The 23,473-nt window shown below is 42.6% G+C and overlaps 1 protein-coding gene across 1 annotated transcript in view; it reads left to right on the top strand.

Moving 5' to 3' along the window:
* The window catches only part of Trpm1 (transient receptor potential cation channel subfamily M member 1), a 72,400-nt gene extending 49,320 nt beyond the window's left edge, over nucleotides 1-23,080 (top strand). The window contains exons 14-19 of the mRNA XM_036168919.1: nucleotides 3-60; nucleotides 2,987-3,007; nucleotides 4,183-4,327; nucleotides 5,525-5,727; nucleotides 6,371-6,503; nucleotides 21,598-23,080. Of these exons, the coding sequence (XP_036024812.1) occupies nucleotides 3-60; nucleotides 2,987-3,007; nucleotides 4,183-4,327; nucleotides 5,525-5,727; nucleotides 6,371-6,503; nucleotides 21,598-22,738 (1,701 nt within the window). The 3' untranslated portion in view covers nucleotides 22,739-23,080. The remainder of the gene's footprint in view (nucleotides 1-2; nucleotides 61-2,986; nucleotides 3,008-4,182; nucleotides 4,328-5,524; nucleotides 5,728-6,370; nucleotides 6,504-21,597) is intronic.
* Nucleotides 23,081-23,473: the final 393 nt, after the last annotated feature.

The raw sequence follows: 23,473 nt of genomic DNA on the forward strand, positions 1-23,473 counted from the left end.
ACATCTTCTACATGCCCTATTGGATGATCTACGGAGAGGTGTTTGCAGACCAGACAGACCGTAAGACTAGAATCCATAGTAAGATTCTCTTCCCGTTCCCAGAGCGGATGGTCGGTTAGTTCCAAGTTGAAGGAAGAGCATCCATTAATTTGGAAGGAAAGTATTTTCATTCTGCTACAGGCACTGGATTATTTTATGAAAAAATGAGTACAGATTGTGGAGTGTGGTTTTGAGGCATCGGCTGTTTCTTTGTCTCTAAAAGCCACTCTAGAATTCTGAGTCTCACTGCCCTTGAGCGGCTGGGCATTACATCACATGATGAGGCCCCAGTACACTAATTTGTATTCAACCCTGATATCTTCCCCCCACCCCAAGAAAAAGAAGGTAGGGTTAGTCCATGAAGCAGTGTACACAGCAGGGTGACAGACACCTCATGTGATCCTTTTCTTCACATCATCACACTGTTTCCCATACAGCTCTCTTCACCACCAGTGTTCTTCATTATTTACTTATTTTCAACTGACACATGATTTTACAAATTTACAGTGTGACTATCCAATGCACATATACAGGACTGCCAGGTTTTTATTCTCAATAATAACCTGGGATTAGCAGAGGAATCAGGCAGGTTGCAAGCAGGGATGGGCTGTAAGCCCCAGTGCCTCTTCAGGCGAGCTGGTAGGTGACAGCACCTCTGTGGTATAGGGTGTGCAGTTTGGGTGTCCCTGTGTGCATGACACCAGGACAGTGTGGACTCTGATGAACCAGGGACCTCAGTCATATTTCCGTGCAGTGACCACATCTTGTCCCTCACACGTTGTTGTGAAGCACCAAGTCTGAGAATGTAGAGTTCTGCTCTTTGGAAACAGAAGGTGGAGAACACTCTCCTCTCATGTGAAATCCAAAGATGACAGTATATCTGCTGCTACAGAGTTGGACTAATAACTTATTTGTAGTCTTTAAAGCCATCATTATTACAAAAGTAACAAAATTAACCACTTACTGTAGCTTTGTAAATCAGAACATCAAAATCTAATTTGGTCTCAAATTAGATTAAGTAAACATGTATATATGTGTGTGTGTGTGTGTGTGTGTGTGTGTGTGTGTGTGTGTGTGTATGCATATATATATATATATATATATATATATATATATATATATATCAATCATTCTAGTTTTTCTCTTGTGTTTTAGTTAGCATACAAAATAATGGGCTTCATAATGACATTTTCATATCACATGTCATTGTATCTTTCTGTTATTTCTCTCTCCCCCAGTATCCTCTCTGTCCTTATTCCTCTCTTTTATTGGCCCTTTCTTGCCTTCAAATAGCCTCATTTCTGCCTTGCTAATACACGTATATGTGTGCATATTTAACACACACACAACACACATATAAGTATACACACACACACACACACACACACACACACACACACACACACACATAAAATCTGGGCACTACATAAGAGAGAAAATGTATTTTAGCTTCCTCCGTTCTCCCTTTTGCTCCCCTCCCCTTACATCATGAAGACAGGGTGAAGTATGGGCTACAAAATGCCACTCCCTAGACTCTATACAGCTCTCACAATCAACATCCCACGATAACTGTAGTTACTTGCATGGGGACCACACTAGACCAGGACTACCAACAAGTCAAGGAAATGGGGGGTGTTCACAGTGCCCTACCCTTTACCTCTGAACTACTGGCTATCAATAGACTCTGGGAAAAGGGGAGAATCATTGCCTATAGTTGTGTTCTCTGCTGAGCCCACCAGACTCCAAAGATTGGCTCCAAACTCGTGGGCACATAAGTGGTCCTGATTAATTTAAGTGGGTCACAAAACCAGTGAATAAGAGAGAGAGACTTGTGTGGAGGAGAGGTTGACAGGGGAGATAGGAAGGTAAGGAAGAAAGTGATCTGTACATCTTGTATACATGTGAGAAATTGGCCAAAACCAAATTTATTTAAACATATATATTTTTTATCCTTTTTAAATTTATTATATTTGTGTTTTAATTTTACATATCAGCCATGGGTTCCCCTGTCCCCCCCCCCAACTCCCACCTTCCCTCCAGTCCCTCCCCCCCTATTCCCATCTCCTCCAGGGCAAAGACTCACCTGGAGATTCATTTAAACCTGGTGGATTCAGTACAGGCAGGTCCAGTCCCCTCCTTCCAGGCTCAACAAAGTGTCCCTGTGTAAGCCCAAGGTTCCAAAGAGCCAGCTCGTGCACTAAGGACAGATCCTGGTCCCACACCCTGGATGCCTCCCAAGCAGTTCAAGCTATTCTATTGTCTCACTTATCCAGAGGGCCTGATCCAGCTGGGGGCTCCACAGCCTTTGGTTCATAATTCATGTGCTTCCATTAGTTTGACTATTTGTCCCTGTGCTTTTCTAATCTTGGTCTCAACAATTCACACTCTTAGAGTCCCTCCTCTTTCTTGACAAAGCAAAAAACCAGAAGTTTCTGATTACAGACATAGCTGTAGTATTTTATTGTTCATAGTTTTAATCACACTGGTTCATGAGAGATGATAATGAGGTAAACAAAAGACTGTACTTTTTCAGTAACCCCATTAACTGTGGGTTTTCAGCTCTTCATCTGCCTGCTTCACTGTACCTTTGTATTTATTTGTGCTGCTGAGGTGTTTATGGCAGGATACAGGGATGCTTGATGGTCACACTCACAGTTCTAAGGATCTTCTGCAACAACATTGTGTCTTTCCAGAGCTTAACCCCGGAGCTTGAACTGTTGCTTATAGACGTTCATTTAGATGCATATTCACGAAATCTGTTTCTCGGAATTAATAATAGGTACATTCATTCTAAGCAGGCTTAAGGCTTTGCTTGCCTTAGCAGCAAACTGATGCTTGTGTTGGTAAATTGTTTTATGTTCCTCTCACCCATTATCTTGTTTTCTTTCCTTGCCTCCTGGGACAACTGAAAAACAAAATACACTCCTCATATCCAATGATTGTCTAGTGTACGCCATGGAAATTAACCGTAAGTTCACATGGAATTGGTGGGGTGAGTTTTCCTCAGCTGATTACTGATAGTCTTACTAGTTTTAAATACATCTTCAATTTTCTGAGGCCAGTACTTTTCTAAACTGCCAACCGTAAGTTCCGCATTGAGATCATCCTATTCTGCCTGCTTTGGGAAATAGGTCTCCTCTGTGAACAGAAAGGAAGGACTCATTTTCAAACACAACTCCGTAGTTGATCTGAGAGCATGTCAGGGACCCCTACCCCACACCTGAAACCAAAAGCGTTTTCAGAGTTAATGTACACTGAAAGCAAGAAAATCACAAGAAGATAGCACAAGCTAATGGCAAACAGAGTAAGCTTCTAATAGACAACATAGGAAGACACAATAATGGTAAATGGATGTTTAATCATCATTTAAGAACTGATTTTTTTATTTAATATACATGTATATATATTATATATTCAGTGTAGCTCAGTTGTAGAATGCCTGCCTAGCATGTATAAGGCCTGTGCTCATTTTCCCTGGTACTTACCAAACAAATGAACAAGGTTTCTAAACATGGCAAGGGGGTGGGGTGGTAAGAAAATGAAAAATGTTTTCAAAGGCAACAAGCTCACTCTGACTATCTCAGAGTGCAAATACAAATTGTATTACCTTCTTTATATGATTTGATATTTTTGCTTAGAAAATTATTGCTTATGAAATACAAAAGTCAAATGAAGTCAAGTGGCAGGGGGTGCATAACCGTAATCCCGGCACTTGAGGCCAGAGGATCTCAAGTTTGGAAGCCAGCCTGGGACATGTAATAAGACTTGTCTCAAACAAAACAGGGCTGGGGAGACAGCTCAATGGGTAAAGTGCTTGCTGTGAGAGAATGAGGATCTGAGTTCTATTCCCTAGAACCCATGTGAAAAAGCAAGGTGAAGCCACACAGACAGGAAGACCCCTGGGGCTTGCTGGCTCCTGTGTAGCCAAAATAGCAAACTGCAGGTTCAGAGAGAGACCTTGCCTCAAAAGGTAAAGTGGAGAGCATCTGGCCTCTACATTACAGACACACAGATGTGCATACACAGACACGTGTGTATTCACCCCCAAAGAAAAAAAGATCACTTAAAACACATATACTACATATTTATCCTTTTCATTACATATATAAAACAAGCCCCCTCCCCAACAAACTTTTCTTGCAGCTCCTTGTGGTGAAAATCTCTACGATGAGGAAGGCAAGCGGCTCCCTCCCTGCATCCCTGGTGCCTGGCTCACACCTGCCCTCATGGCATGTTATCTCCTGGTGGCCAACATCCTGCTGGTCAACCTACTGATTGCTGTTTTCAAGTACGTATCATGACAGAGGCCTGGTGGCTGCCGTTCATTGCTCTACAGATCTCCAATTCAGGGTCAGAAAGTTATGGGGATACCTGCATATGTGTTCAGAGAAGTGTGCTAAAGCTTTGAAAGGGTGTTTGCAGTCCTTTGGCTCAACTATAATCAGTCTTGATGTAGTCAGCACTTAAATATATTTAAATTTAATCTTGGCTAGTATTTTAACACTGAAGCACATATTTCAATCTAGCGAGAATATGTTCTTAGGCAGAAGCCTCCTGAGCAAGAGGAGATCTGAGCAAGTTGTGCTTTTTAATCCCTACCAGAGACACACAAATACTAACTTCGCAAGCTGCTGTGATGACTTTATATATAAAATATCAACTCTTATCAGTCGGGGCTACAGAGTGGCTTAAACTGCTAATCAAGTGTTTATAAAACTGCCTGTTTGACATGCGCTGAGTATGTTGACAGTACTTGAAAATGTTGACAAAGAAATTCTAAGATGGATTTGGGGAATAGAAGCAAGGGAATCAAGGAGTTCAAAGTCATCCTCAACCATTCAGCAAGTTCAAAACCAGCTTGGGCTACATGAGACCTTGTGTCAAAAAACAAAACACAAAAGCAAAACATCTGCCAAACTGAGGAGTATTAAGAAAAATTCTCCCTAGAATTGTAAAGCCATACCATGTAATAAGACAAGGCTCCAGCTGCGGTCTATAGGCGATAATGGGCTTTCTTAAAGCCCCAGCTAACAGATAGTACGATCACGCACTGACTGACTCCTGCAGCTAAATTATGACAAAGACTGCACTTACCCACATCCAAAATAGTGCACCCTCAGCCAAATAAGCCCAATAATTCATCAGCCACTCATCTACAAAGTACAGAAGCAAGTCATCTAGTCATTTACATGGAAAGTTTTAACTCTTCAAAGCACCTTTAAAATATGAAATAACACACTGAGCATATTAATCAGCACAGTCTGGTGTGCATTTTCAAGAAAACAATGTAAACTAAAATTCAACCTACTTGATATTTTTGAGCATAGATAATCCACACTGATAGATAAGGCAAAAAGTCAGGTGATTAAGGAATCCCCCTTAGTGAGATTGTACTAAGTCCATCTCCTGACTTCATTTAAATCCAAGTAACAGATATCCCCAAAGTCATAATAGAAACTAACTGTAAAACTGTCTTCTTTTAAAGCAACACCTTCTTTGAAGTCAAGTCAATATCCAATCAAGTGTGGAAGTTCCAGCGATACCAACTGATCATGACATTTCATGACAGGCCAGTACTGCCCCCGCCAATGATCATTTTAAGCCACATCTATATCATCATTATGCGCCTCAGTGGTCGCTGCAGGAAGAAAAGAGAAGGGGACCAGGAGGAACGGGACCGTGGGTTGAGTACGTTGGGGATTCTTCATTTCTATTTGTGGGCTAATTTAAAGGGGAATAAAAGGTACTAAATAGATACTTGCATTACAGCCTCATCAAAATACTGAGGTGTGTGAAAAACTGCTGAGCATTTTAGAATGTTTCTTGCTTTCTGTGTATTTTAGCTTTGCTCAGATATAGTGTAATCAATATAGGTAAAAAGCCAACTCATGGAGACCAGAGACTGAAAGTTTGCAAAATCCTTCTTATATACACCTCCATATGCTTCAAGACCCTTTTAAATGTATTAATGTGTTCCATCTAAAGAGGGTAGGAAAAGCTGCAGGAGCGTGACTGCCCGTGCAATAATGTGCAAAACGTTTTCTGGGAAACCTTTCCACTTTCCAGACAAATGCCATTCACTTTTGTTTTTCATTAAAAAGTGATCCATTTTGCCCCGATAGCATTTGGAATGCTGCATGAGATAGTCTTTCTTTCTGGAGAGGCGTGGTGGGGGGGAGCTAACAACTACTTGAAGTAGTCAGGAAACTGCCTATCCGTGGTGTAGAATTAAAGCTTAATCAAAGGCTGACTATAAAATTCTCAGCCACACAGCTAAAGGGATTCTTCTAAAAGCGGTCCTCACGTGCCCGACACTTCTCCCCCTACACAGAGCTGTTCCTCAGTGACGACGAATTGAAGAAACTGCATGAGTTTGAGGAGCAGTGCGTGCAGGAACACTTCCGGGAAAAGGAGGATGAGCAGCAGTCATCCAGTGATGAGCGCATCCGGGTCACGTGCGAGAGGTGCGCCAAGCTCTGCAGCCCAGTCTACGCGGGGTGTTCATTTCAAATCACTTCTTGGGTTTTTGGCTAAGATCACATGTAGTTGCTCAGAATTCTCCTGCATTTTAAACTGTGTTTTAAAAAGTCACCTTTCCCCCACTTTTGCAAGAGTGATGCAAATTGTACTCAAAAGTGGGAAATAACGTTTATTTCAAATAATCAGACAGGAAAAAAATATACTTCATCAAGTGGAGTATTTACCTCAAATCCTCTATCAGCTACAGGAAGCCATCATAAAATCCCTGCCTCTATCCCTTTACCAAGCTAGGTGGCCCATGGGGGACTGAGCTCCTCACCCTGATTCTATGCATAGTTCCTTGGTGCTGGCTGCAGTGAAGCCCAGAGGAAAGTTTCCCACCTCTGGTATAGCATGAAGAGTGAGATTTTGGAGGGCTGAGGTAAAGAGTGGATGTCTGTTTTCCCGTAATCTTCTGAATTAGACAGGATCTGTCCTGTAGACAGAGAAATCAGCATGACATTGGTTAACCACGGATGGATGGATGGATGGATGGATGGATGGATGGATGGATGGATGGATGGATAAGTACATAAATCAATGAATGGCTCTATGAAGGAAAGTCAAGGAGGAAGACGAAGTCAGGAGTGTGCCAGTCTGATGTATTCCCTAAATTGGAATAAGTAGCCCGCAAAGAAATGTTAGGCAGGAACAACAGACTCTTTCTATTTACATTTTTTCAAATCAGAATTGTTGGGACACATTATTGCTCAGGAAAGGCAATGTGAGCTTGTTGAGATCTTGCTAGTATGTTGTCCTGAGAATCCCACTAACCATGGGTAGGAACAGATGCAGGAAACAAGCCTAAGCAGGGTCCTGCCCATCCTATATCTGTGAGCACTTAGTAGTCTGGTACAGAAGCCAGCATATGCTGAGAAACACAAACACAGTAGAATTTGAAAAGGGTTCTTTAGCCAGCCTTGACCAACCAAAACCAACCACTGCTACAGAACTCAGGCACATCTTCAAGCCTCTCTGGAGCATGCAAGACCATTGATTCTGCCCCAGTGACATCTGGTCTCTGGCCCCTCCTAACCCAAGTCACCTTATAATTCAACTGAGCCCAACCAACTGAAGTCAAAGATTACCTGCACCAACACTTAGCCTTAATGAAGTACGTTTTTAATAAGACTTTGAAACACTCAATTGATGGGTTTACAGAAGTTGCTAAGCTTCTAAAGCATACAAATTATTTCTTCAAAATGTAGTGAGAAATTTTCCATTTGGGAGTTAGACATTGACCTGGATGTAATTGTAGTCAGTCATTCACAATGGAAGTTGTTTGGTTTGGCTCTGCCTCTCTCCCTTCTCCTTTCCCCTAGCATTGTTTGGATTTTTATCATTCTTGGACCAGTGATTCAATGAATGTAGTTATCAGTGCACAACCAAATTGCACTTTTCTCTTGGGGCTCTGTGCACACGTAATAGGTATGAAAGTGTCCAGGGAATACAAACACACTATTTCCTGTTTTCTTGGATGAGGCCCCCACAAGAGAAGGGAACACATTCCTGCTCCTCTACTTCCGTTTGCTGCTCCTTGCCAATGCTGACTCACAGGTGAATGCTGTAGGCAAAAGGAGGAGCATTCTTCCCAGTAATCAGACCACCAGAGGAGCAAGTGCCTTGGAGGCTCGGAAGGGATGGATGCTCCTTGTCTGTACCTACTTTGGGGTACTTGTGGTTATTTTCAAAACAGACATTCATGGGTTTGGAAGTTTCTGCTAATTCTCCCACCCCTTTAATCTCTTCAGTCAGCTCATTTCTGCCCTGTGTTTGCTGTTTGATGACTGACTGCTTTCTCTCAGCGGCATCTGCTTCAGCCTTCAGGTGTGGGTTTGGGTCTGATAAGGCATTCATCAGACTTTCACCTCTTGGTTGCCCAAGTGTCTGTGCAAACACACCCTGGGAAATCTCATCACCGTCTCCCTGATGTGCTCACACGGGGCTTTGCACATTAGTCATTGCCCTCCACAAAGGGTCCGCTGAGCATGTGTGTCAAGGCAGGAACTCCACACACAGCTTCTTCCTAATGCTTGGAAATGAACATTAAGTTCTAACACTCATTTTTGTTATCAAATGTCAATATTTTGTAACACTCAATGTTTAGTTCCTCAGTAAGAGATTTACAGTATGATTCACTGTTAAATAACACAGCCCTGGGTTGCAGCAAAGGGTTCTCAACTCAAAGCTCCACTCACAGGCCCACTGGATCTCAGAGTTCTTCTCCCAAATGTAGACAACCTCTCTTGGGCACCAGCCTCCATAAATGGCACCACCGTTCAGCCGCTTCCACAAGGCAGAAACTGAACGTCACCAGTGGTTCATGTTCCTCACTCACTCTTCTTTGACTTCCTCAAAATGCCCTGTCCTTTCTGACACAGGGCTTCTGCCCATGCCAACCCCTTTATCTGGTCCACCCACACCCACCTTCCCTACTCATCCCTTGGATCTCTGCTCAAATGCCAATGCCGCCATGTGAAAGAGTTCCCTGACCATCAAACACATGTAACTGGGTCAAGACCATTGCACCTTACGATATAGTGAGCATATCTGGATTTTGTCCACTTAGGTAATTCCACAAGGTATGAACAAAGTTTTATGAATGAATGAATGAATGACTAAAAATCATTCATTCTTGACTTGACTACAAATCTCTAATCTATTCTCAACCAGTTCCCTTGTGGAATTTGAGGCAGGTGATGGGACTCAACTGTGCTCCCTCTGGGTCAAATGTCTATGGTTTTCATTAGCCAAACCTATAATGGCAGACACAGATTCCCTAGAACTTTCTATACTAGAGCTTTGTTTTCATAGACTTGTTCATGAATCTTGCTATATGGCCTTCTCTTTACTCACTTCATGTATTCTGATACTTCAAAATATACAGGACATAATGCAGGTCATAAAGGATACATTTAGATGCAGTTGGTCCTGTACTAAAGAAGCTGTTGATCTTAAATGGTCTAATCCTTTAATAACAGGTTCTGATTTCTCTCAGCCCCTGTTAAGAGGTTTTCTGTCAGATTTGTGTATCTGAATTAAGGTTTTGTGTTTCCTGAAGACTTAGTGATTCTTATTAAGAATGAGAAAGGCAAAGGACCATACAATGCACAGCTCCCAGAACTTATGGTATCAGCTGGGCATAGTGGCACATGCCTGTAATCCCAGCACTTAGGAACTAAGGCAGAAAAATCATTAGCTTGAAGTCATTCTAAGGTTTTTAATGAATTCTAGAGCAGCCTTAAATGTGTATCAAAATTAAAAAGAACAGGAAGAGAAAGAGGAGGAGGAGGAAGAGAGGAGGGAAATGGAGGGGAGAGAGGAGAGAAAGGTGGAGAGGAGGGATGCTCAATATTAGCAACACCAAAACAAGGATTCATGTTGGCAGGCATTGTCTCTTTCCTCAACTCACAACAGCAGACAACCAAGAATTGGGGGCAGGAGACTACATAATAATATCCACCAGCAGGACAGGTCAGAGCTCGTCACCTTGAACATTATTCCATCTTCATCATATGCATTAGTTAAGTTTCTTGTTGCTGTGATAAAATACCTATGAAAGCAACTTAAAGAAAGAAGAATTTTATTTAGGCTGGTAGTCTGAGGCCCATCGTGGTGGGAAGGCATGTTGGCAGGAGCGTGTAGATGCCAGTCTCCCTGAATCCTTGCTGAGGAAGCTGAGAGAGATAAATGCTGGTGCTGAACTCATCGCTCTCTTTTTTCCATTATTCAGTCTGAGACCTCAGCCCATATTTGGTGCCACCCATAATCAGGGTAGTTCTTCCTGGCTCGGTTAACCCTCTCTGGAAACACCCTTATGTACACAGGGTGTGTCTCCTAATGGATTCAAATCCAGTTGAATTGAAAATGAGGTTATCACTTCCTACTTAATGACTAGCTGGCAATGTGTGTGACTGGCAATTGGAGTGCCAACATCTCCCTACATCTTCTGCAAGTCTAGTGTGGAGTTCTCTTGGTGATTGCACCTCTACAATGGGTCCACAGGACCAATTGGGTGGGAAAGAGTCTTTTCTGAAAAATATTTGTCAGAGACTTAACTTCTGATTTTCAAAATCAAGAATTTTGTTATCCACCATGCTTACTCTGCCCATGTGGCTTCAAGGAATTCTGAAACCAAGACTTAATATTTGAGTACAATAAGTCTCTGCCTAAGAATATGTAATATATTTCTACTTCTTCTCCTTTCAAAATTATATTCCGCTGCCATTTGTATTATTTTGCTATGTAGTCCACCCTGGCCTCAAATTAATAGCCCCCTGCCTCAGTCTTCCAGTGCAGCACTTACATAAGTTTTATTATGTCTAATATCTCAAAACACACAGAATAGAGTTCACAAGTTACAAATTTTGAATGCAACTGGCCCTGTCTCTAGAGAGCTTTAAGGCCTGGTCTAGCCAAACCTGTAACCATAGATTCTGGTCAGGGGGACTTTTTGTCAGATTCATGGATCTGGGTTAAGTCTTGGGGTCTCCTGTAGACTTGAAAGGAAGCCAACAATCCATGGTGTTAAGATGTTATTTGGCATCTTTTTATCATGTGTCAAGGAAGAGGAGGTGCTGGTCAAGAGACCTCAACAAGGAGACAAGATGGTAGCTAGCAGAGATCAACCTTAGAAAGATGTAGAGAGCGTAAGAGGACAAAACACACAGCAGTGAGAAAGAATGCTCTCATCTTACAAATTAATTGGAATCAGGCTGCTTGGACACAGAAAGGGATGGATTAAATGCAGGAGCCTTGTGGGCTCACTGAATGGCATTCTTCCTCCTCATTTGACTTTGAGAGCCTGTTTCAGTTACAGTGTCTGTTGCTGTGATAAAATACCATGACCAAAAAGCAAGTTGGGGAGGAAAGGGTTTATTTGGCTTACACTTCCATATCGCTGTTCATCACTGAAGGAAGTCAGGACAGGAACCTGGAGGCAGGAACTAATGCAGAGGCCCTGGAGGAGTGCTACAGATTGGCTTGCTCTCCATGGCTTGCTCAGCCTGCTTTCTAATAGAGCCCAGGACCAGCAGCCTAGGGATAGCCCCACCCATAATCACTAATTAAGAAAATGCCCGACAACTGGATCTTCTGGAGGCATTTTCTCAATTGAGACTTCCTCCTTTCAGATGACTCCAGCTTGTGTTGAGTTGACATAAGACTACCTAGCACTCACTCTATAGCCCCAATGTAAGGATGCACAGGGATTGGAGGATGAAGAGGCTCTGCTACCCACAATCAACTAGCTGTGACAACACTAGTGTCACCAATGGCAGCATAAACACATTTGATTGCCCCTAGACACTATTTATCTTTGCCAGGCTCTACAGCCTTGGTGATGATAGGCGAAGGGTGAGGAACTAGGACTGTGGGAGAGAAAATTCAGGATGCCAATGGGCTTCACTTAGCAGCTGAACAGGGTCTGGCCCAAACAGAAAGTGCCAGAAGAAGCTAGTGATTTCAATGCCCAGAATTCTAGAAACTCAGGAACAGCGGCGGTGGTTTATAAATGAGGAACACAGAGCTAGCATCCCAGAGAGCTTAATATTCTTTTTCTAAAAACTGTTCCGTGTATTGTTGACTTCAAAGAGTGAGAAGGACAGGAGATTTAAGGCTTAAGTTTTATTCTGTCATTATTGGTTCTCATTCAGTCTTTCATGTATGAAATCTCTGCAAGTCAGGGCAAGGTGCTACCCTGGGTGTTCTCCCTATAATTACTAACCTTAAAGACAGCCCTATGCAAGGAAGTAACTGGAAATTAAAATAGCCTGATGTAAAATTTAGAGTGGATTAGACAACTTTATGATCTATGGATCTGGAATGAAATTATAGAGTAGGAACAGTCTTAGAACCAAAGTGTAGAATACCATGGGATCTTGAAACATGGGTTTGTACAAGAATGAACTGGACCTAACTCCACTAACATCATGTTTTGATGTGAATATTTAACTCTGTCATTATGGAAATGTTCTGTGTAATTTGTGAGGTGCCTTGCAGGTAAAGGGTGACTGTTCCCCCTGGAAAGGAGGCTGCACAAAAAAATATGTTTTAATAACTGGCTTAGGGTAGAACATCTAGGTCCTTTCCTTCAAAAAAGACACACAGGGTCTCACCATGCAAAGATGAAGGTGAGACTAGCATTAACAGATGGGAATCAATGCAAAATCCAACAGAATCGTACTTTGCACCGGTAATCCCCTAGAAATGACTACAAAAGTTCCACATATCATCCAGAAGTTTCACGTTGTTAAATGTGTTTTTATTTTAAAGTGATGTGGAAGCACTAACTTCAATTTTTTTTTAACACAAAAGTTTTTGTTCAACTTTAAGTTTTATGGGTATTTTACTAAAACCAAAATGCTCACTTAGTAGTCAGTGTCAAGATCGGTGGAGATGTGGAGGGGGCTAGTAACGACACCTCATTCCACTCAGGCATATTCTTGGTTTTGTTTCGTTTTTTTGTTTTTTTCAGAGCTGAGGACCGAACCCAGGGCCTTGTGCTTGCTAGGCAAACACTCTACCACTGAGCTAAATCCCCAACCCCATATTCTTTGATACTCGAGTTGCATCTGCAGTTTCTGGGGAACCTTCACAGATACAGTTTCAAGTTAAGTCTCTAAGGCAACTGTGCTCCAGCCACTCACTACTGTTGTTTCCAAGGGGACTCTTGGTGACAGATGTATGATGAAGGGAACTGAGAGGAGTAACTCCATGCCCAGCTCTAACACGATTCCCCAAGTTGGTATGGGATTAATCAGAAACAGCCTTGAGTTTTTCCTATTAAAAAACACAAAAAACAAAACCTAAACTAAACAAACAAAAAGAGTAAGTATGTAATTTCCCCTGTTAATCTGAAATCTGGAGGATGATGGTAGCATTTAGGATGCACTCTCTTAACAGAGGAATCCAAAAGCATTCTATACTAAACTATATATTCTATACTGAACCGTACAGAGAATTCTTAAGTAGTACAGGATGCTGTGATTATTAGTAAAAGTACAAATTGATTAAGCAAATTCGTTTCTGGGTTCCTCAATATCTTTAGAAAGAGGAAGAGTGAAGAACTGATGTTGGAAATTAAGTGGAGCTAAAAATTCTACTCAAAGACATGGTGCATGTGAGCAGGAAGTTTAGAGATTTCACATAAAAGGAGAAGGCTAGCCCCCAGGAATTTTCTGTTACCCTGCCAGATGAAAAATCCTGTGTTTGACAGTTAGAAAAATGACCCCAATGCCCTTTGCAGAAGTATTCTTGAGTGACCCGTGTTGTAAGTGAATGTTGCTGTGATGTGTGAAACAGAACCCAGAGCTGCTTCCTGTGATTCACAAGTGAGTCTGCCTGCAGAAGTATAGAAACCAGGAGCTCAGTCTGGAGGGAAATAGCAAGAGAACTGGTCAGGAATCAGTGTCCGGGTATTCAGAAGGACAGTGCATCACAAAGGACCTGCTTGCTGATCAAGGAGGTTTACCCTTGAGCTTGGAGTACCAGTCATGCTAGAAAAACAGTAGTGAGTGACTTGATCAAGTTATTGGAAATATCTGAATGGAGTACTGGCACATTTTATAAAATAAATACTTGAAAAATGTAAAGGCCATTTAGTAAGTAACAAGTCAAGTTAAATAGTCAAGTCAATCTATTTAAGTAATATCTGAAGCCAGGTAACATTTGCTTTTCCATGCAGCATTGGAGGTCCCAGGTGTCACATGCACGGCTGTCACTCATTTGGTTCTTTGGTATACATTGGAGGCATGGCCATTCTAAGAATAGTGTCTTTTTTTTTTTAAGGTTGGAGTTAAAGGCATAGGGTATTTGGAGTCTTCAAGTTCTTAGAGAATTGTCCCCCCATTCTGACGATGTTTGTGAAGAACGCTTGAGCGAATTTTGGGGCAAAGAACAGGATGAGCCAAGAGGGAAAGATGGGGGGGTCTGAGGAGATGTGACCATAGGGATGGACGAGAAATCCCTACAGGAGGTCAGGTCTGCTGAGTGCTTGCACTCACTTTCTAGACCAAGAAAAGTGTTCATCGCCCACATCCTGGGACGGTGACCAGTGGAGTTACAGGAGCTCTTAGCACACCCCTTTATCCAGCAAAGTCTGTTTATCCTGTGTGGAAGCTGCTACTGTTTTTAAGCAAAGAGCACCATAATTGCATATCTGTGTTATCTTTTGGATTAGAGTAAAATAATTTTGGGGGTGGCTGGGTGTGGTGGCATTTCGGAGACTATGCAGGAGGGTTGAGAGTTTTAGGGCTACGGGACAAGACTCTGTCTCAAAAAGACAAACAAACAAACAAAAACCACAAATAAGACACTGCAGACAAGGAGGCTATTCCTAGCAATGGACCATATGTCTTTCAAATATTAATATTAAATATTAATATTAAATTGATTAAAATTAATTAATATTAAACATGTATTTTAATATTAAATGAAATAGTAGGTTATTCAGGTATAAAAGGCTAGATCAAAAATTGCAAATATTATAATCTACCATACTAACAAGTCAGAGGAAAATGATGCTACATGATTATATCAATTGGAACACTTGACAGAATTCAATGTTCATTGATGACAAAAAATAAAAAGAAAGAAATCTGTCTGGGAAGATGGTTCAGTGTGTAAGACCACTTGGTGCACACACTTGAGGACTTGAGTTAAGATATCCAGAAGCCACATAAAAGCCGGTAAGATTTGTGCCAAGAATTCCATTGCTGGGGTCCTAGGGACACAGAGACAGGCAGATCCTTGGGGCTTGGCCAGCAAGTCTAGCTGAAACAGTGACCTCTAGGTTAAAGAGGATCTATTTCAAAGAATAAAAATTAAGGTAGAGGGGCTGAAGAGATGGCTCAGCCATTAAGAGTATACATTTCTCTTGAAGAGGACCAAATTTGGTTCCCAGCACCCATGATGGATGGCTTACAACTGTTTGTATCCTCAACTATAAGGGATCTAATGTCTCTGGCTACCACAAGCACCAACACTTATGTACAACCCCCCATATACAAACACATATAGACACAATTTTTAAATAATAATGATAAATATTTTTAAAATGTAGTGGAGAGAAATAGAGGAAAACATTCAACATCAACCTCTGGCCTCTACATGTTCACACATGAGTGCCAACAAGAATGCATACATACATGTTTACACAGACAATTTAAAAAATAAAAATAATTTAAAATTTTTAAAAATTGAAATCCTCTAAGGAAACTAGGAACTTTCTTCAATCTGATGAATTGAATTTCAAAAAACTGTAGCTACATGATGAAAAACTAATTGCTTGCTTGCTAAAATTTTGGAACATGGAAGGACACTTACCTCATCATAGCTATTCAGTGATGTATTGAGAGTCATGGCCCCTTCAATAAGACCATAAAAATAAATGGCTTGCATGTTTCTTGAAAAGGAGGAAATAGAACTATTCTTATTTGTAAGTAACATGGTTATCTATGTATTTACTAATTAATCATATTTCTCTGTGAGACTCTATCATAAAGAATAGAGGTTCTTCATGTTAGCAACTAAGCACATTGAAAGACATCAAGTAAGCCAGTCGGTGGTGGTGCACATCTTTAATACCAGCACTTGGGAGGTAGAAGCAGGCAGATCTCTGTGTTTACCAGGCCAGACTGGTCTACAGAGTGAGTTCCAGGACAGCCAAGGATACAGAGAAACCCTGTCTCAGAAAAGGAAGGAAGGAAGGAAGGAAGGAAGGAAGGGAGGGAGGGAGAAAGGAAGGAAGGAAGGAAGGAAGGAAGGAAGGAAGGAAGGAAGTCAAGTAAATCCTAGGTAGTCTGTCATTACCATGTGAAATCACTCTGTCAGATGCCAAGATTAGTAAGAAGTCCCAAAGCATGACTAGTTCATTGTGGTGGTTGGAATGAGAGAGGCCCCCATAGGCTCATTTATTTGAATGATTAGTCCTCAGTTGGTAAACCTATTTAGGAAGGATCAGGAGATATGTCCTTATTGGAGGAGGTTTTATTACTGGGGATGGATTTTGAGATTTCAAAAAAATTCATGAGATTCCTAGTGTGTGTGCTTTTTCTCTGCTTTGTGGTTGTAAATCAAGATGTAAGCTCTCAGTGTTCCTTCACTCCACCATCATGGACTCCAACCCTCTGAAACCATAAGCCAAATTAAACACTTTGTTTTCTAAATTGCTTTGGTCATAGTGTCTTATGACAACAATAGGAAAGTGGCTAAGACAAAAGTTGGAACCAGAGAGTGGACTGTTACTGTGACCTGACCATGCTGTTTTTGGAGGAATGTGGAAGACTTTGGGACTTTGGACTCTAAAAGCAGAGCCTAATGGGCTTTCCCTATAGGAACTTGGAAGACAATAGGTGTTGAGAGCTATGCAGACTATGGAGGCCCAGTTCAAGAGGTTTCAGGGAAGAACAGTATCAGTAACTGGGCTAGAGACCATTGTTGTGATATTTTGGTAATGAATGTGGCTGCTTTCTGCTCTTGTCCCAAGAATTTGTCCCAGGCTAAATTGAAAAGTAATGATCTATTTCCCTTGGCAGAAGAGATTCAAGATTAATATTGACTCTGTCACGTGGTTATTAGTAATCACTCTTAAGAAAATCTATAATGAAAAAGGGCAAGTGGTTCAAAAAGAAATACAAATGTACAGTGAAAGAAGAAGAGGAGGAGGAGGATCACCAAGAAATTTAATGCTGTAGCTAAGGCTTGTGCTGGAAGAAATGAGAAGATTAAAGAGTGGTAAGATCAGAAATGAAATAAAGGGAGGGGTGCCCTCAAGGCAAGACCCCACGGGCTAAGCTCCCAACTTCTGAAAAGAAATTGCCTAAGGAATTTTCTGCTCCTAAACAACACCAACAAATCAAAGCAGCTACAAATAGTATTCAGAGGTGCCTGGATTCACCCCAAGTTAGTAGTCAAATTCGGCAGTGTCATCCATGTGGTTCCGGCTTTCAAATTATGAGGGATATGTGAATAGAGGTGTTTTGGAATCTTCTATCTATGGTTAAGGTGAACCACTGAGGCCAAGTGTGTGGCAGCGAAGTCTGTGCCTGGAGGCAGAGAGCCCATTGCATGAAGCTGAGAAAGTGAAGCCTGGATTGAGTTAGAGACACCAGGATGCTGTAGAGGCCAGAGGCGTGGAAGACCTGCCAAGGAGAGCTGAAAACAGGAAGTGGAACAGGCCCAAGACAGAGAAGTATGTTGCAGGCACAAAGCTGGGGGTGGGGGAGCCATCTAAGCCCTTTGACATCAGACATGGAGCTATAGCTGTTAAGTTTGCCCTGCTGGGTTTGGTCTTGGCTTTAGTCCAGTATTTCCGCAGTAGGTCCCCATTCCTCCCTTTTGGAATGGTAATGTATATCTGTGCCATTGTATGTTGGGGGTGTATAGCTTGCTTTTTTACTTCACAGGGGGCTACAATTCATAGATTGCTTTGTGTCTTAGAAGAGGCTTTGGATTTTGAAACTGTTGAGACTGGAAAAGAGTATGAAGACGTTTAAAGTTGAACTAAAGGCATTTTGCATTATATATGTTCACAAGCCTGTGTGGTTTGAATGAGATTGAGATTGGCCCCCATAGGCTCATTTATTTGAATGCTTGGTCCCCAATTGGTGGAACTGTTTAGGAAGGATGAGGAGGTGTGGCCTTGTTGGAGGAGGCATGGCCTTCAATATTTCAAAAACTCATGCCTTTCCCAGTCAGTTCTCTCTCTGCCTCATGGATGTGAACCAAGATATGATCTCTTGTCTGTTCCTTAGCTCCCCCATCATGAACTCTAGCTCTCTGAAACAGTAAGCCAAATTACACACCTTCTTTTTTAAGTTGCATTGGTCATGATATTTTGTCACAGCAACAGAAAGTAACTGAGACATTCATAATTTGTTATTTTCATTAATCATTTCAGAAGTAAATGAAATCAGCCCGTTTTCCCCTTCTTTTTGCACATATCCTTTAAAACTTCAGTGTAGGGAGAAAAGGCAAAGTACAAACAAAAAGAACCCCACCTCAGGTCAACCTCCTTCCATCTGGCACAGCGATTAAAAATGGGCTTTCTCCAAGTGGCAACAGTTTACATGTTCTAACCAAGTTTCTCTTGGCCTCTGTTAGGTTATGAGACATTTCTTCCTCAGCTTCAGAAAGTAGCATTAGAGAAAGTAGACGTGAGAGGCCAAAATGGGAACCCTCCCAGAGGCTAGGAGCAGAGTCCATGCAGTGGGACAGGAGGGTTAGAGAGATAATAGAGTATAAGGAGAACAAGAAAACAATGACTTTGACTTTGAGGGTTCTTTTTCCATGTATGAGTGGCTGGCGAACTGCACTCTGAATCGGTTAATCTTAAGGGGCAGATAATTATAGAAGATGTCAGAGGAAAGATGCCTATCTCTATTTATAGTGCTTTATTTCTATTTAAATGTGTGCACAGCTGCATTATCTTGGACTGTGATGTTTGTTGAAGGATTTCAAGCTCAACTGTTGCAGAAGTATTGTAGTTTGAATACAAAAGGAATCATTAGGTTGAGGAGAGAGCCAGGAGCAAATTAACCGTCAATTCCAAGTGTCCTTCAAAAGTAAGGAAAGCCTTCAGTGCGATTCTTCTGCACATCCCTGAGGGGCAAGAGCAAAGAAATCCTCAGGACTAGACTGGCTGAGAGAGAGAGGCTCAACCACAAGGCAGCCAGGTCTTCTCGCCCACACTGGATTTGATTCTGCTTAGTGGCAAGCTTCCAGGAAGCCAGACCCTCCCTCCTCAAATCATGTAGTGAATCAAGGGGCACCTGAATAATTCTCTCTCCTAGAAAAGAGTTAAGAATAGACACCAGGACCCTGCCATGCAGCAGAGAGCAGCTGTCAGAGTAGCCCTGACCGAGACAACTCCAGGCAAATGCCAGGCACGCTTGCTAGCCCATGGGCAAGTTGTGTGTGGCACACCGGATGTCCGGTGTGAGCAGAGGTGGTAGTGTAAGGAAGAGCACTCACCGGGCATCACCCAGAGACAAATAAAGGAAAGGGAAAGGCAGACTCTCACAGTGCGGGTGTGAGGGAGGTCGGCAAAACAGAGAGGAGTGTGTGGTGAAATGTAGCAAGGACACCCAAGACCCATAACGAGACTGCACTGCAAGCCAGGTTACTATAGAAACCACACATTTCCCTTTAAGAAAGTTGGGAGAAAAATCAAAGCCTGTTGGCATTGCATCAAGGTGTTTGCCATCACAGAGGGAGGGACCTGCCTGGACAAGCCGTTTCAGTACCCCGGAGCCAGGACTCCCGAGTCATCCCTGGAACAAATTCAACTTTTAGAAGGTAGTCCAAAATCCTGGGCATAGCTCACTGCCTCCTGGAGTTATATGTCGTGAACCTATCCACGTGGTACATGTTGAAATATAAAACAAGGTTTATTCTAGCAGGTTTCCCTTCAAGCAGCATTACAGTTTTATAAGCTGTTGCTTGATGCTCTGGGAAATTTTTTTAAAAAACTTACCTAATACCAAATATTTATAATTTGTCATTATCTTTTCTTGTGGGACCTCACTAAGAGAATATTATTAAATACAAACAATAATCTGGTATTTAGACCATTTAATGAGCCATTGTCTTTCAAGTAATTTGTGTGTTAATCTGCACTTAATTATTAAAATCTGGTTTTGGAGTGCCTTGAGCTTCCAATGATAATTTTTATTGATTTATTTTTGTCATGTCCTGCGTATTGTTGATAGCCATAGCTAGAATTATCAAGAGTAATGGCTAGTACATTTGGCCTTCCAGATCTGTAGTTTCGGCATCTATGGATGCAATAACCTCAGGCTGAAAATACATACTAAAGGCAGGCAAGATGGTTCAGTGGATAAAAGTGCTTGTCACCAGGTTCGACCACCTGCGTTAGAGCTCTGAGACCCACAGGGCAGAAAGAGAGGATGGATTTACAAGCTGTCCTTCGACCTCCACATCTGCACTGAGGAACAGTCACCACCACCACCCACCCCATGGCAGACACTGAAATACATACATACACACACACCACAAATAAAATAATAAATATGATGAGTTTTAAAAGAAATACTTTAAAAATCCCCTCTATATTAAACATGTGCAAACTTTTTCATTGTCATTATTGCCTAAGTAATACAATGGAACAGATTTTTACACAGCATATACATTACATTAGGCGTTATAAATCATCTACAGATGATTTAAAGTGTATGGAAGGTGTACTGGTTATATGCAGTTAGTGTGCCATTTTATAAGGGACTTTAGCATCTAATGGATTCTGATACCCATGAGGGGCCTGGAACCAGTGTCTGGTAGCTACGGAGGTTGTACTGTATTTGTAGAAGCAACTTCAAAGAGGAGGGATTTATTTTGGCTCACAGCTTGGGGTATAGTCCATCCATCATGGCAGAAGGCATGGCCCCTGCCTTGTGTTGTGGGGGTGGGAGCTCGCTCACATCTGGTAGGTCAGGAGGCAGAGAAAGGCGGGAATGCCCTGGCAGGCGCTTCCAAAGGTGTGCTCAGTAAGGCTCTGGGCGCTTGAAAGCTTCCTTAGTCCGGTGCAGCTAGGCATCCAACAGTTATCACAGTATCTTTCTTCATCGAAGGCAGCAGCATGAGGAACCAGCTGAGAGGCAACAGCAGAAGCAAACATTGTGTGCTCAAATCACACATCCCGAGCTTATTAGCTGTGACCTCTGTTACACTTTCTGTGGCTTAACTTCTGTAAAATGGGAATGAAGTAACAGCACTTATGTCATAGGGCACTGATGGGGATTAACTATGCCTAGACCAGCACCAAGTAAAGACTTATTAGTGAGTGCACACTGCTCTAACAGAATACTTGGCATCCGGCAAACACTATATGCTAACTGATATTTCCTAATACTTCTCATAATTTGAGTGAGAGCTTGTATTAGGGGTAGGCAACATGCACAAACAGGCTCAGCAAGGCCAGTGATCAAAGCCTGGAGGTTCATACAGCGACAGCGTTATCTCTACTGTTTTCAATATTGAATTAATTTCAATTTAATAAACCTATCCCTTTGTATTTACCAGAGTTGAAAATATGTCAATGAGGTTGGAGGAAATCAATGAAAGAGAAAATTTCATGAAAACATCTCTGCAGACTGTTGACATTCGGCTTTCTCAACTGGAAGAGCTTTCAGGCAGGATGGTGAGCGCTCTGGAGAATCTGGCAGGCATTGACAGGTCTGATCTGATCCAGGCTCGGTCGCGAGCATCCTCAGAATGCGAGGCCACCTACCTGCTGCGGCAGAGCAGCATCAACAGCGCCGACGGCGGCTACAGCATGTACCGCTACCATTTCAATGGCGAGGAGCTTCTGTTTGAGGAGCCTGCCCTCTCCACGGCTCCAGGGGCAGCGGCGTTCCGGAAAAAAACCTGTTCCTTCCGCGTGAAGGAAGAGGATGCAAAGTCACACCTGGACCAGCCCGGCAGCCTGCACCACACCCCGGGCCCCAGCCCACCCGCCACCCCAGGACGCTGCCTGCTTGCCCTGGACGGTCCCATAAGCGCAGAGCCCAGATCGGGACCAGAGCCCGGAATCTCCACTGGCGAGCTTGACCTCAAGAGCGCAGAAGCTGCACCAACTATGAATGCAGGCGCTGTTGCAGGCACTCAGCTGACGGTCGAAAGCAGCGTTTCCCACCCGCTGCGGGAGAGCAAACTCGCGCGCTACTACCCGGGAGACCCCAATGCCTACAAAACAATGAAGTCCAGGAGCTTCGTCTATTCTGAGGGCAGAAAGCTGGTTCGGGGACTTAGCAACTGGGGTGCCGAGTACAGTTCAATCATGGACCAAGCGTGGAACTTCCACTCGGCAGAATGGAAATGCCAAGTCCAAAGGATCACGCGCTCGCGCAGCACTGACATCCCATACATTGTGTCAGAAGCGGCGGCGCAAGATGAGCTTGAAGATGAACGCAGCGGTTCTCTCCTGGCTCCTCAGATCTCCCGTTCAGCCCTCACGGTTGCCACCGACAGGACTGAAAAGGAAAACTTACTGTCTGTGAAGCCTCACCAGGCTTTAGGATTCCCCTGTCTACGGTCAAGAAGTTTGCATGGCCATCCTAGGGGTGCTGAAGGCACGCCTAGCAAATTAGACAGGGCAGTGCATGCTAGCAGTACGAGCAAGTTAGCCGAGCAAGAGAAACGAAACACGGAAACTGAATGCTAATCTGCTCTGCTTCTCTGATTCAAACCACCGCCACAAAAACAAAGCAACACACTCACAACCAGATCCACGAAGGGTGCCATCTTGGCCACCTAAAACGTTATCGATGTCTGGAAATGCTTTCATTTAAAAAATGTCGAAAAGTATTTAAACTGTAACGGACTTACAGCGATGCCTCGTTACGCACGTTTTAGTCAACTGTGTGGTTTTTAGTTGGAATAGAACAGAATGAAAGTGATACTGTAGTATACCCAAATCCCGAGATTCAGACCCCAGCACCACACGGACTGTGTGTAGTGTGGTACATCTATACAGTTGTAATCCTAGCACTCATGGGAGTGGAGGCAGGAGAATCAGAAAGTCAACGGTCAATCCTTGGCTATGTAGCAAGTTCACCCCGGGCTTCCTAAGACTGTCTAAAACAAACAAATAAATAAAAGATCACTAAAAACACACTAGGCCAATGAAGCTAATTAGTAAGTCACTATCAAGACTGCCTGAGGTGAGCTCTTTGTTCTGAGGTCCACCCGCAGCCTTAAGGTACTGAAGTCACTCCTGAGTCGCTTAATGAGTGACAGATAAGTTAAACAGTAGATGTAAAGAAAGGAAGGGAAGAGGGAAAATCAGCAGAAATGAGCAGTAGCCACACCCTTCATATGGTTTTATGAAGAGTTTTTGCTGGTTTATGTTTTAAAATCATCAAAGGGGGAAAGCACAGAGTTCTATCAAACCTCACAT

The sequence above is a fragment of the Onychomys torridus genome, chromosome 1, assembly GCF_903995425.1.
Source record: "Onychomys torridus chromosome 1, mOncTor1.1, whole genome shotgun sequence".
Lineage (NCBI taxonomy): Eukaryota > Metazoa > Chordata > Mammalia > Rodentia > Cricetidae > Onychomys > Onychomys torridus.